Source organism: Mirounga angustirostris, unplaced genomic scaffold, assembly GCF_029215605.1.
Source record: "Mirounga angustirostris isolate CCGP_5_RB_7025 unplaced genomic scaffold, mMirAng1.0.hap1 SCAF_2, whole genome shotgun sequence".
NCBI classification, from domain to species: Eukaryota; Metazoa; Chordata; class Mammalia; order Carnivora; family Phocidae; genus Mirounga; species Mirounga angustirostris.
Window position 1 is genome coordinate 181,973,887 of NW_026991710.1, and position 14,704 is coordinate 181,988,590.

Below are 14,704 nucleotides of genomic sequence, written 5' to 3' on the forward strand. Positions count from 1 at the left end.
CTGAATCATCTTTGAAAAAATACACTGCCCAGAAGCTTAGCTCCTATAAGGATTTTTAACATTACTGTTTGGCTTTTCCTAAGAGATTACCAGGTTACACAACACTCAAGAGTATAAACCCAGCAGTTGGTCCTTTTCTCTTCATATCCAAGGAAAAAAAAAATCCAAACAATAATACTTGGAGGGGCGCCTGGGTGCCTCAGCTGGTTAAGCATCTGCCTTCAGCTCAGGTTATGATCCCAGGACCTGGGGATCAAGCCCCATGTTGGGCTCCCTGCTCAGTAGGGAGCCTGCTTCTCCCTCTCCCTCTGCCACTCCCCCTGCTTGTGCTCACTCTCTGTCAAATAAATAAATAAAATCTAAAAAAAAAAGAAAATACTTGGAAAGTTTTCTGGTCCCTTTTCCCCATAAGAGTTCATCTTTTTATCCATGTCCCCTTGCTAACCATACAAACCACTGGCATTTTTATATCACCACAGACTCACTGGGCCAGAGGGGAAATCTACAGGTGTACTCATTCACTGCCTGGTTCCCAAGATTAATTCCCCTGCCACCAACCCAAACTGGTTTTTTTTTTTATTGTTTCTCAATGATGTTCAACTCCTAGTTCTAAGCATCCAGCTCTATTCTAATACTCAACACATAATCATAAATTTCTTCATTACCAACCTTGATTCCTTTCTTCACCTCACACTGGAAAAGGGTGAGAGTCTACTTTAGGTATAACTATGTTATAAATATAAAGACAGAAATTTTTCACTAGGTTATACTATCCTAACTCCTAGAACAGTGTTTATAGATGTCAGTTAAACCTGTAAAGACATGCTGTTATTCTCCCTGATCTACGTCAAATCACTCTACAACGAGCCATCTGTTCGTTCTTCCTGTGCCCATATAACATTTCCCATATTAGGTGAGATCAACACAGTCTTCCCTCCTACTGAGAGATTTCTGTCAGTTTCCTACCTTCTTTCCAATTCTCTTTCCCCAGAACCCAAAGACTTGGTCTTTGTCAAGCTGAAAATTACAGGGAGCTAATGTGAATGATAGTACTGAAGAGACTACTACTGTAAAATTCAACATAACTTTTTTAAGGATGGGTGGGAAAGGACTTCACGGTCTTAACAGAAGCAAAATTTTATAGAGCATATCTTTTAGGTTTTCATATAAAATGAATATTGGGTTTCAATCTGCATTTTTACTTTTGCTAAATCAAAATTTCAAAAGAAGTAAATGATATTATTAAAGTCTTAACCATGTATTCTGACAATCTGGATTTCAGTCTTACTTTTCTTGAAACTTTTTTTTTTTTTAAGATTTTATTTATTTATTCATGAGAGACAGAGAGAGAGAGGCAGAGGGAGAAGGAGGCTCCCAAGGAGCAGAGAGCCCGATGCAGGACTCGATCCCAGGACCCTGGGATCATGACCTGAGCCGAAGGCAGACACTTAATCATCTGAGCCACCCAGGCGCCCTCTTGAAACATTTTTTTAAATTCATCAGGAGCAAATAAGTCACCTATTCAGATTTTGAAAAATTGAACTGAGTTTAATTTACAGACCTAATATAAAATCGTATGATCCCAAATTCATTCATACTTTTCATTTCTCAGCTTTAAAAACAAAGGATCTGGGCGCCTGGGTGGCTCAGTCTGTGTCTCTCTCTGTCAAATAAATAAATAAAAATTAAAAATATATATATATAAAAAAAATAAAAAATAAATAAAAACAAAGGATCTTCAGTTTCCAAAGAATAGACTAAAAGGATTTTTCACTAAAGCACAAGACAAAAGTCTCACAAGGCACAATACTCCTGTCCCTTAGCTTTCTGTCACACACAGACAGGAGATGTTGTCCCGGACACAAAATGCCACTTGTCAGGCTCAGCGTAAACACTGGATCCAGCACCAGACCTATCATCAACTTCCTAACATGGGAGAGTCAAAATCCATATACAAGGATAAAATTTCTGAGTTTGACCAGGTACAATGACAGACAGACACACACACCCCCACACTCCCTCTCTCTCTCTGATCATCTACTGTACACACTTCCCACTTTTACTCTTTCCCGGTTCACTAGTGGTGGGAACAAACTATGCTGAGCTGCACACACTTTTATGACCAACAATGACCCATCTTTCAATCCCCTAAATACTCTGTTGGTGCATTGCTTTCTAGTAAACCCCACTTGAAGGATGTACTTCTCTATGAGGCATGATATCCTGAAAATATTTTTCCTGCCCTCTATTTCAGTTCCTACCATGGCAGCTGATTGGGTATCCTGATGGTATCTAAATTTTCCCTTGTCCAGAGCTATTATATCCAAATAATAAAAATAATAAACTGTTTGGAGGAAAAAGTGCCCATAATTTCAAGTAATGGAATCGAATCCATTATCTCTGAGTTCTGGTCCTGACTTGGCCACTGCCTAGCTATGAGTCCCTTCATCTCTCTCTATATAAATGAGTGGGTTTGAAAATCAAGTTTGGAAATGGTACACATGCTCTCACAGGGCCCTCACTAAACAGATATGGTACTCAGTACCTGTGAGATAATAGAAAATATATATTGGGTCTCTGCCCCCATTTCCTAGCACAGATCTCCTGAAATCCTTTTAACTTCTTTGGTGACGGGAGTATCTTTTGTTCTAATGAAGTGATTCTGTGTGGGTTCCCAGATGGGGACTAGTCACTGGGAAGACCAAGCCATGGTTAGACTCCTGGAATTTTTGGCCCCGCCCTCCATTTTCTTGAGGAGAGCAAAGGGTTAAAAATGAACTTAAGGATCAATCAGGCCCTTTTATGGAAGCCTCCATAAAAATCTCCAACTATGGAGATGGGAGAGCTTCTGAATTGGTGCATACCTGCAGAAGGGATGCACACTCTTCACCCTTCCTGCGTACCTTGCTCTATGCATCAATTCCATCTAGATGTTCACCTGTATCCTCTGCTACACCCTCTTATAATAACTTGGCATTTATTAGTAAGTAAATGTTTACTTTAGTTTTGTGTGCGGCTCTAGCATATTTATCATACCCAAGATAGGAGCCGTTGGAATCTCCCATTTACAGCTGGTTGGTGAGAAGTACAGCTGACAACCTGGACTTGTGACTGGCATCCGGAGGGGGTTGGGGCCAGTCTTGCGGGAGCGAGCCCTTAACCTGTGGGATCTGCTGCCATCTCCAGTAGATGGTGTCAGGATTGAAGACCACCCAAGAAATAGCTGGCTGTGGTAGAAACTGCCACACGTCTGGTGACCAGAGTGAAGTGTTGTGAGTGGGGTACCAGTGTGAGAGTCAAGGAGACACACAGAAGGAAGGACTGGCTTCTCCCGATATAGGAGGGAAGAGCTGTAGGTTTTTCTATTATAGTCCCACTGAAGCCACAGGCATCCTCAAAATTCTCCTCAGCACAGTGCGACAGGGGCCACGATCCCTGAGCGACCGTTTGTCTGAAGAGTCAATATGCGATATCCCACATGAGGTCGCCCAGGTCCCAGCAGCTGTAATAACAATTTAAAATCGCCCCTGTTCTGTTGCGATCCTTGGTTCTAGTGACTTCAATTATGCCAGAAAAATAGATTCTCTGGAATCCTCAGTTTCATTTCCCCATAGTCCAAGTGTGATTCAAGTGAAACAGAGTAAGAGAGATAATGGAGTCTGGAGAGAGTACAAAGAGATCCTCAGAGAAGCCTAGGCAAAAGAAATTATTTTCTTATTACAGAAGGGCTTCTCATTGTTCCAGACTTATTTGCAAACTAACATTTCATACTACCTTCTAGCATCTGGCCAGCATTAGTTTTGTTTACTGAGCTATGTATATATGCAGAGCCAACCTTCTGCTTATTCCTGGAGTTCTTTTTGTCCATCTGTATAAGGCTACCTACTGTGCCAGATCATCTGCCCACCTGACTTGAAATCAAGTCACTACTGAAGTCTACACTTCCAAATTCCAAAAGCAAAGTTACTCAACTGGGTAGTAACAAGAATGTCTCCTATATACCCCCAGAAAAACACTGCAAAAATGAAGACAAAATTAACGCCAGTCTAGATAATAGCATTTTCTTATTTAATAGTCTATTTGGATGTGCATAAGTATTAAGTGTGTGATACAGAGCCAGAGTATATCCACTGCCTCACATCCCCTTCCTTACCTATGGCAGACATCACTAGTCAAACACAAACTTTTGCTCCGACCCTGGAAGCAGCCTGAAAACCTTTCAACAATCTACTCCAGGTACTTCTGACCAACTGACCAGTGTGGGCAGGTGAGACAATACTCACTCGCCATCACCCTGCGGGTAAATAAGAGGAATCCTTCTATCAGCTTGATCACTTCAACAACTCAAACACCCACCTTCCAAACTATTAGACACCATCTTATTGTAGTGAAGGAAATCGAAGTGGTCAGAAACATTTTTGCTACAAGGATTTTTAAGATGACGTAGTACTGCCCTCCTGTTCCTCAGGTGAGGATCCTGAGGCTAAGACAGTGGAAGATCATCCACCTTCCCATGAGTTGGCAGGAACACTAGGAGGAGTCTGAGGTGAACGCCCTTTTCTATGTATCACACCAGCTAAGCCAGGGCTGGCCATGAAGTCCAAGGTCAAGAATACTCCACTTCTTTAGCTACCCTCCTGTTCTCCTAAATTCCAAAAGAGTACAAACAGCTTTAGTGTGCGTCTCTTGCATTTCCCCCCCCTCACCATCTGTCTCTCAAAAATAAACATATTTGTATGTGTGTGTGTGTGGCCAAACGGGAAGAAGGAAGCCTTTGGATTTCACATTCGGTAAGGGGGCAAAATTACACACTCACTAAAGGCTTCCTTCCACACATACACAATGGCCCTCAAACCATCAACTCTCTTCAAGACCTACAATATATATTTTTATCCAATGATCTTAAAAACTGGACTTTAGCGGAGTCTGGGAGAGCTTATGAATGAATGTTTAAACTCTATGCACGAGCACATTTGACAGAGAAGCTACTGGGCAAATACAAAGAAATGAGCAGCAAAGCAAGAACACACTCTTGAAAGGGGTTTAAATGCTTAACTCAGTATGAATCCAAACGGTTATCAAAAGATTTCCTCACATGACCCATCATTATCAGACATAGGAAAAAATTCAGTTCAAAATGATTTTCATGTCTTAAAGTAATCTTTAAAAGGTACGCATCTTTAATATCTTTGAATATAATGAGTAAAATAATCAAAGAAGTGATGTTTTAATTCCAGGAAAATATTTTTCTATACTCATACAACTATAAGCTACATACACAAAACTACTGCTTATTTAATCAGAAATGAGACCAGTCTTTAATAATGAGGTCATTTCATGTACTCGGCATGCCGACAATGCCACTGAATTATATTAAGTCTGAAAACACAGAAAATACAGAATAAAATTGATTCTATTTAGAACCATTCACAACTTATATGTAAATATGCCAGTATAACAATCAACAAATTACAAGTTATAAAAATAACAATCAAGAGATGCTAAATCAATTTATTGAATAAAATTTAAGCATGCTTACAAAGAAAACAATCAAACCAGAAATCGTCGACCTACTTCTTTTCCCAGTAAGCGTGGCTAACAAAGGAACTATACAAAGGCTGTAGGATCCCAGGACCAGCAGTGTCAGGAAGGTAGCATCATAGTGCCTCTCTGAACCAGCCGGTGGGGTGAGTGTAGAATTGATAAATATTTCTGAAGAAATATCCGTCTCTGTACAACTGCGAAATCCTCCTGGTACAGTCATTTAAAAAGATCAAAGCAATCTTAAGCAGGAAAAACTGCAGCCATGTTCACTCTCCTATCCCTCATGCTTGCTCTTAGTTGAATTAGAATGGAGGGGAAAAAAAAAAAAATCTGGAAGCTCCAAGGCACTACACAAAACAGATTAAACCAGCTAGCAAATCAAAGTAAGAAAAGACTCATTGATTTGAATGCTTAATCTGCAACAGGGACGCATCCACCGCTAGGCAGGCTCTGTGGGTATACGGTAAACCCCTTTGTTACAAGACAAAAAGGAACGGACAAAAGCACTTTACAACCTCCTTCGGAGAGTCAGACACAGTACTGAAACGGTGGCCAAGTCAACATGGCTGTCAATGGAAAAGGCTGGAGAGCGCCACCACCGAACGTGTCTGCTTCCAAGGGTCACAAATTCCATTGCTACACGGCTCTCGGAGAGCTCGCTGGTGATTCTGCTTTGGCAGTTTGTTTTTAAAATTCACACCGCAAACAGAGAAAGCTGCAAGGGAAATAACCTTAAAATAATACATGTGTGAATTCCCTTTTCAAATCCACAGGACATTCCTGGCTACATGCAAACCTTTCCTATTTTATGCCACAACTTTAAAAGTGAAACAATAAGTGGATAATAAGCCTTTTTAATTTTAAGTAACACATTTTAATATTCACAAAGTTTCCAGGACACAGCTACTTACTATCACGTGAGACAAGCTACTGCTGCTAAGTGACCTCTTGGAAATGTGCTCATTAATTCGGCCATTAATTCAAAGCCTTCTCCTCCACACAATCACACTCTCAATTCTGTCCCATGCTGGCTGAGTGCCCTTGGGCCAGCGAAAACCTCTCTGAGCCTCACTCGCTCACCTCATATACACAATCAGAGCAGTGGCAGAAGGTATTTGAGAAAGAAGAAAAAAAAAAAAAAAAGGAAGAATTTATGGCAACCTTATAATAGCGCTCCACACCCAGAGGTTCAATAACTAGGACTCCACTTTGTCCTTGTTCCAGCACTAGAAAGAAACAAATTGATCCCTCCTTAAAGCAGAGAACTTCCCTCCTTTCCACCTCATGCTTAATAATCTTATTTTATCTGGTATTCTAGTTATCCAGGTAAATATCCTCTTCAACCACCTTTTAGATAAGGGCCATTTCTTTTATATCCCATATCCCTCACAGCATCTATCGTGGTGCCCGTACCCAGCAGACACTCCACAGCTGTTCAAATTAATAAATCTGTGAGTGATGGTGTGAGGAAATTTAGAAAGGAAATGAGCAAATACTTAGACCAAATACGTCTTTCGAATGAAAAAGATAGCTCGGGGCGCCTGGGTGGCTCAGTCGTTAAGCGTCTGCCTTCGGCTCAGGTCATGATCCCAGGGTCCTGGGATCAAGCCCCGCATCGGGCTCCCTGCTCCGCAGGAAGCCTGCTTCTCCCTCTCCCACTCCCCCTGCTTGTGTTCCCTCTCTTGCTGTGTCTCTCTCTGTCAAATAAATAAATAAAATCTTAAAAAAAAAAAGAAAAAAAAGAAAAAGATAGCTCAATGAATTCACCCATTTTACACTCAGAAAACAGAATTTACCTTAACTAAAAACTTTAGAAATATTGAGTTTAAATTACTTAAAATTAGGCTTGAAGTTATACTAGTCATATTATACTGACTCTAGCATCCAAAATATAAGATTATAAAACATACATCGACAAAATATAGTCTTTTATAAAGCAAATCACACTGAAGTTCTCTCTCTTCTGATTTCCAGTTGGGTTCCAATAGCCCCTAGATTGCTTTCCTTCCTTAAACAAACCAAAAAACACCATTGCTTCAAATGATACAATTTAGAATTCTCCATGCAAAAAAAAAAAAAAAAAAAAGCCAGGTACCTTCAACACATAAATAGTTCAGTGTTTCACAGCACTGAATATGCATTCATCAAAAAAGAGTGTCATTTGAAGAATTTGCTTTTCCTGACAAACTTTTTGAGAAAGTCCACAGGAGAAGCAGTGCTCCTATTTCCCCCTAAATCACAGAATCAAAATTCTAGTAATTATTTGTAGCTCATTAGTCTTTTCTTATACCTACGGTCGCAATGATCCTAGAAGTTAGACAGAAGACCAACTTACAATTATTGCTGTAAGTGCTCAGATCACTGTGGGTGCTGGTAATAGAGGAGGTGCTTCCCGTCCTCCTCAGCGCAGAACTTTTCAAAGACGCTTTGCATTTAGGAAGTGGTCTAAGCAAATTCACTCGAGATGGCTGTGCATTTTTCGAGGATGTAGGTTTTCCTTGGGATTAAAGAAAAAAAAAGTTTCTACTTTATTTTGAAAGCTTTAAGCTTAAAAACCTCATCTCCTGCACTAACTACTGAGTCAAAATACAAACTGAATATTCAGAATCATGCAATCTTCACGTAGACGTGTTTTTTGTATTTTTGATGACTTAGAGGCAGAAGAGCTGAGGCAATGATGAGACCATCAGGATATGTGAAGGGTAGCTGTAAGCTGTAAGCTGGAGTAATTAACTCAGGTCTTGTGTAACAGAGAGACAGATCAAAACAGCCATGTGACACAGGGGCTTCGGGCAAAGTTAAGAATCAAAGCTCTGACTTCCGCTCATACTGTTGATTAAAAAGTAAACAAACTAGTCCATTCACACACTAGGCTATCACATTAAAAAAACAGATGAAAATTTAAAAGCCAAACAGAAAGAATAATTCAATTTGAGGAGGAAAAAAATTCATTTAAAAAATGCCTAATGCTTGCCACCAGGTGGCACTGGATTATTTTTTTCACCTCTTCATCTTGACTCCTTTGCCAAACTAAAATGGTCTTCAAACTTCTCTTGCTGCAAGTGTTCCCATTTAGCAATGAAATATGTATGCTTCATAATCTCTGGCACATTTGAAATCACACAGTCCTGATGCTCACACCTGCTACCTGATTATGGGCATTTCCCAAGTTCAATCCTTACAACTTTCTTCATACACCTCTCTCTTGCAGAATCTTCATTTATTTTACTCTAACCCTTACCCATTTGGATGAATCCCAAATTCTCACTTGCAGACTTACCCTCTTTCTGAATACCAATGCCACTCACATTTTAAATTCTTTGCTGAATGTTTCAATTTCGACACTTCGAAACCCTCCTCCCTTATGCTAATTATAAATCCATTTTTCCTTTTTCCCAGCCTCAAAACATCGGAATTGTCCCCACATCCCCATATAATCTAACATGAAGACTCTCAATACTAAGGGTATTACACCACTGAAAAATATGAAGAGCTGAAAAAAGAACTCACTCGAAAACGATGGTGTCCTATATCCCTAATGGCCCCATAAGTGAGTGAAGTAATATTTCTGGGAAGTGAGGCTCATCGCTTTGCAGGAGTTGAGTGATTCTGTTCATAAAATTTTCATCTTAATAAAGAAAAACGAGGGGCGCCGGGGTGGCTCAGTCAGTTAAGTGTCTGCCTTCCACTCAGGTCATGATCCCAGGATTCTGGGATCGAGCCCCGCATGAGGTAGCCGGCTGAGTGGGGAGTCTGCTTCTCCCTCTGCCCACCCCCAATCCCCACTCATCCTCTTTCTCTCGCTCATATAAATAAAATCTTTAAAAAAAAAAATTAAAGAAAAATGAGGTTAAGCTCCTTAGATCTGGCATTTAAAATCACCCACATTAAAGTTCGACCTATTTCCAGCTTTATCTTTGTACTTGTTAACTGTAAAACTCAAACTTCCAGTTATGTTTATTCGCAAAAGACGAGTTTATTCGGGAAGAGGCGAGGGCAGCGGGAAACCGGGAAGGCTGTTACAAATACAAAGTCCCCTGGAGTAAACTGCGAGCTGGAAGTATAGTGGCTTTTCATTGGCTGAGTTGTGACGGCGTCTGATTGGCTGGGTTGTGGTGGGGGGGGCGGGGAGGAGGGAGACTTCCTTCCGCCTGCCGGGATGATCAAGGAGCCTCTGCTTGCAAGTTCGTCTTTTTGTTGGTCCTGCTCCAGACGGACTGGTTGTAGGGCAGGAGAGGTCCCCCTGCCCAGCCTTCCAATTTCATTTTAGTGAGGCTTCCCATTGCTTATTTTCACACGCGGTTCTTTTACACTGGTGTGTGCTCTGCTCGCGTGAACATAGTTTCCTCTCTGACACCCGGAAGTACTATTCTAATTCATGAGGCACATCGCTTCTTTTCAAAGACCTCTTCTTCCGCTCAATCCAAATCCTACAAATCCTCTTCACCCCCTTATAGTTTGCCTCAACAACTGTATTAGACTCCTAAAGTGCTGTCCTTCCACCCTTTCCAAGTCCATCATGTTGATCCCCCGAACATGGAAAAAAAAAAAAAAAAGGTCATGACCCAGTCTAAAATTTGTGATTCCCCATTATCTATAGGATGATCTTATTTTTAATCCCCTTAATATTTAATTTTAAAGGTGTGAATGGCAGTCCTAGGACTGATTCCGATCAACCTCTCCCCCGTGATGCTTTGCCATGCTCTCATCCCTACACACACACACCCCTTACTTTTAGTTTTCCAGGCCTTTTTACTCTATTCTTCTGCTTATGTCCATCTTTGCGAATGAACTAGCCTCTTTTCCATCTAGTCCCCTATCTTGCCTGGTGAATACAAAGCTGACCGTTCTTTCAAATTCTTGCCACTCATTTGTAGCCCCTACCCCAGATCTACTGAATCACAACCTCCATTTTAACAAAATCTCCTGGTGATTCGAATACACGTAAGCATGAGAAGCACTGTTGAGAATCAGAACTTCCCTGCTCCTGCCAGGGCACCCTCCCATGTGTGCCATGGGCCACGCCCCCTTCACCACACCCACACCTGCTTCCAGGACAGCATCTGTTTCAGTAGGGCTCTCGGGCTCCTCTAAGGTTCCTGAGAACAGGAAGAGAACCTGATTCCATTCTGCCCCTCACACCCCAGCCAAGTGTCTAGCATGGAGTGAGATTTAATAAATGTTTGCGGAATGAATTTTTATTGTAAGGCCAAGAGGAAAGTGTGGGAAATGGGGAGAGGTTGGTGGAAGGGGACAAACTTTCAGCTGTGAGAAGAATAAGGTCTGGGGAACTAATGTAAAATGGTGACTATAGTTGATAAGACTGTTAGATCACTGGAATTTGCTAAGAGTTGAACTTAAATGTCCTCAAAAAAAAGAGAAATATGTGAGGTGAGGGATATGTTAATTAACTCCATAACTAAAATCATTCTATAATTTATATCAAATCACCACAATGTACACTTTAAATGTCAATTTAGATCTCAATCAAGTTGGAAAAAAATAGATGTAGAATTATACAGATGATAGTAATAGCTATTAATTTTTTTTTTCCCAAAGGCCAGGAGTAAATAAATTTTGATAATGCCTTCTCTCATCTTCACTGAAGCATTAAACACTTAATTTTTACAAGCTTATTTGTCCTTTGTTAATATTAAGGGACTCTTCAAACAGTCTCTTAACTAGATAAAAGGAGACAAATATTTGAATATCTATTACTTGCTAATTATTATAAGGACTATAAAGAAAAATGTCTCCTTTTAAACTTACATTTAGCCACCAGTTTTACTTGCTTTTGGAGGTACAGAAAAACTGATCTTTTAGAATATACAGTTACTAAATTATGGCCCCTTGACAGAAAAAAACATAATGAGTCCTCATCATCCTCGGAAACAATGAGCAAGGTTGAGCAAGTAACAGATGAGTATTTCTGGGCTACAGCCACAGTACGGTCAAGGCTAAACAAGTTTGGAAACTCAACTTGTTTTTCAGAAAGGGATGTTTCATAGCATTGTTTCTGACAGCATCGTGGGTTTACAGACACTTCTCAGTGTGCCTCAGAATTACTACAGACCTGCACCCTCTCTGATTCCAACATACAGCCAGGCACCAGAAGCAAGGTCACCCTGCCAGCTTATCTGTGATTGCCATGACCTGCCCTACCCCATTCACAAGGGAGCCCCACCCCCCCTCCACGAAATGGCAACTTGTAGTTCCTAGCAAAAGTCCTCCCCATTTGACCATCAGTCTGACTCCTGGGCATTGAGGGTACTGAACAAAGCCTCCTTCACCACAGAATTAACTCCTTTGAAACTCAGCACTGCCATTACTATTCCCAGCTCACAGATGAGAGAGCTACTTGGGTGATTAAATGGCTTCCTCGGGTCACACACCTAAGCAATAACAGTGATGCCGGGAAGTCAGGCAACCTACCACCAGCCCAGAGTTCCCTCTACTGGGCTGCAGAACAGAAGCATCAGGTGAAGGAAAGCAGCATCAGGCTGGAGGCCACCTGAGCTCCTCCTTTTAGAAGGGGGCTCGCCTAGTGCAATGGTAAACACAGTGGAGATACAACCAAGGTATTCCACTGTTCCACCAACAGTCCTCATGTTTAACTGAAGAGCAAAGTTGACCTCAAGTACCCATAATTGGACTTCATATAAAGAAGCAGTAAACCATATACATCATAACCAATAGGGAAAGTAAGACATGGCAATATTGGGCTGAAAGACTGAGTAACCTGAGAACCAAATTCTTAAATAAGGAAATCCTTATAGGACCGCTCTTACAGTTCTGAGGGGTAGTATTTACCCGTTCGCTTCACAGCATGTAACCTATCCCAGACGTAAACCATCAAGATTTAAGATCTACCTGCAGATGCATTACTGGCCTCAGTGGTTTATTTTAAGCTTATGCCGTTAGCAGAATCTTACACAGAGACAACAGATTTGTTTTGACCCTGTAATTATTACCATCTTTTGTCTAGGGAAAACATGGAAGGAATAGCATTTGCACTTAGCCTTAGATAGTAACACACAGAGAGTCTACTGAGTTTGAAGTATGGCTTCATCAACAAGCAATGTACTTGGATACCCACCTTGGAAAATCCAATTAAATGTACTTTAGTTACAGAACATCAAGGAATGCCTTGTAAAACTAAAAATCTAATAAAATGATGTATTATGTGGAAAAAATATATTAATATTACCCTCTTTTTTTAAGCTCATACTTACCTATATACTGAAAAATTCTACAAGATATACCAGAATTTTATGAGGTTGTTATGAAATGTAGCACAGTGGGACATAAAGGAACAATGAGGGAAAAAGGCAGAAATGGGCAATTTTCCCTTCACCCTTTATATGCTTTTTCCCCTTTATATGCTTATTATTCCATGTGAATTTTTTTATAATAAGCATATTTTATCATAAAAGCTAACATAAAACATCAAAACACTAATAGATACTATTAAAGTCACTGGAGTCAAATATTTAATCAGATAAAGATGTTCAAAACAGATAAAGAAACTAAGAAAGATGTTCAAAACAGATAAAGAAACCAAGAAAGGATAAAGTGGATCAACAATTAAATAGATTCTAATCATTTTTATTCCTGTGCCTCTGCAAACATTATTCTTCAATCCTTTTAATTTTACTAAGAAAAACAACAACACAGAAATCAATGGCTTAACTGATGCTTTTATATGGTTATGATGAAAACAGTCCCTTTGCTACTAGAAAGTTCTTCATGAGACCATAATGGTGTGTTCCTAGGACTGGAAATGAAAGCTGAAGAATGAACTCCTGAATGATACTCCTTTGTTCTGACACTTATGTTAAAGGATTCATTGGCCAGGAGAAAGTTCCCAGGGCATTCACAGGTATGTAGTGATCTCTCTCGGCTCCGGCCTGGCCTCCCCTGTTCCTCAAGGAAAGGCTGGGAAAGCAGGTAAGTCCCACAAGCTCGCAAAACGCCTTCAAAGTAATGAGAGCAGTTTCCCAGGCCACAGAAACATCAACTCGTCAAAGCTAGTTCTTCTCTCTGAACTCTCAACCAGACCAGGATAAATTGAGCTATAACATGTTTTTCATGAGATTATTCCACATTGAACAAAACGAGCTGCTCTTCTTTAAATTTGATGAAATTAAAGTGTTCTGAAGAAGTTTCACGGAGTTGACAAACCCCACAAAACAACAACACTTGATCTTAGCCAAAAGGACGAAAAAGCTCCCCCCCACCGCCATAAAACCTTAACTACTATTTTACCTTTATTAGAAGACACAGATCATCTTAATAAAAATCTAGACAACGGATTCCCAGGAGGGGTTATGCTACACAAGTATTTACTTGCCTCCATAGTAAGGTAACTGCAAAGTAAGGTAATCACAAAGCACAAATGTATAGGGTGCTAGAAACACCTGACATTCTACTATAGAAACCGCTGCCAAATGTTTTCAGTAATTATTATGAACACTAGAGAATACGTAGTATCTCATTAAAAATTTTTAAATAGGATTGTGGTTTGTGTGGCTTACTAGGTGTGCAGGCGTCATGGGGAAGAAAAAGATGAGGCTGGAGAGGTAGCTAGTTCACTGTTCAGGATGGCATGAAATGCCAGGCTAAGAACATCAGCCCTTAAGTGTTGCGGGGGGAGGGGGTGTCGTGGGAAGATGGAGAAGGCGGGGGACTGCAGCTTTCTTGGCATTGGCCCCCCCCGGATTTGGTCAAGGGGTGGCAGTATGCATAAGTGAACAGCGAGCGACCAGCAGGGTAGAGTTTGCAATCAAGTTTGAAATCGGAGAAGAGCTTAGGAGGCTAGTGCACTTTCCAGCGCTAGAGGCCGTGAGGATTTTCGCTGGACAAGAAAACAACTACTGAGGCCAGTCTGGAATACAGATGTTGCACATTCATTTATACAGCTCAAAATATAAATTATTATGTTTTATAAAATATAATAAGCATCAATAAGGCAGGGCCCTTAACTAGTCAGGAAGAGAAAATGCCAATCTGACATAGTTAAAATACATGAGAGTATGTTACAGCTATGATTATAACTTGGGTTCTTGTAGCACAACTCTATAGAGAAGGTGACCTTTATGTTAATTATCTACAGTAGCTGGGAATTATTATAAAGCTAACGTAAGTCTACCCAAAGGGATAA

At 40.5% G+C, this 14,704-nt stretch overlaps 1 protein-coding gene across 3 annotated transcripts in view; it reads right to left on the bottom strand.

The window, feature by feature from the left end:
* The window catches only part of MTUS1 (microtubule associated scaffold protein 1), a 167,632-nt gene that overhangs the window by 74,262 nt on the left and 78,666 nt on the right, over window positions 1–14,704 (bottom strand). For 2 of the 3 annotated variants that reach the window (XM_064585618.1, XM_064585617.1), the window contains exon 4: window positions 7,880–8,041. The exons of the other annotated variant lie outside the window; for it this stretch is intronic. In XM_064585618.1, the coding sequence (XP_064441688.1) occupies window positions 7,880–8,041 (162 nt within the window). The remainder of the gene's footprint in view (window positions 1–7,879; window positions 8,042–14,704) is intronic. 3 annotated transcript variants of the gene reach the window in all.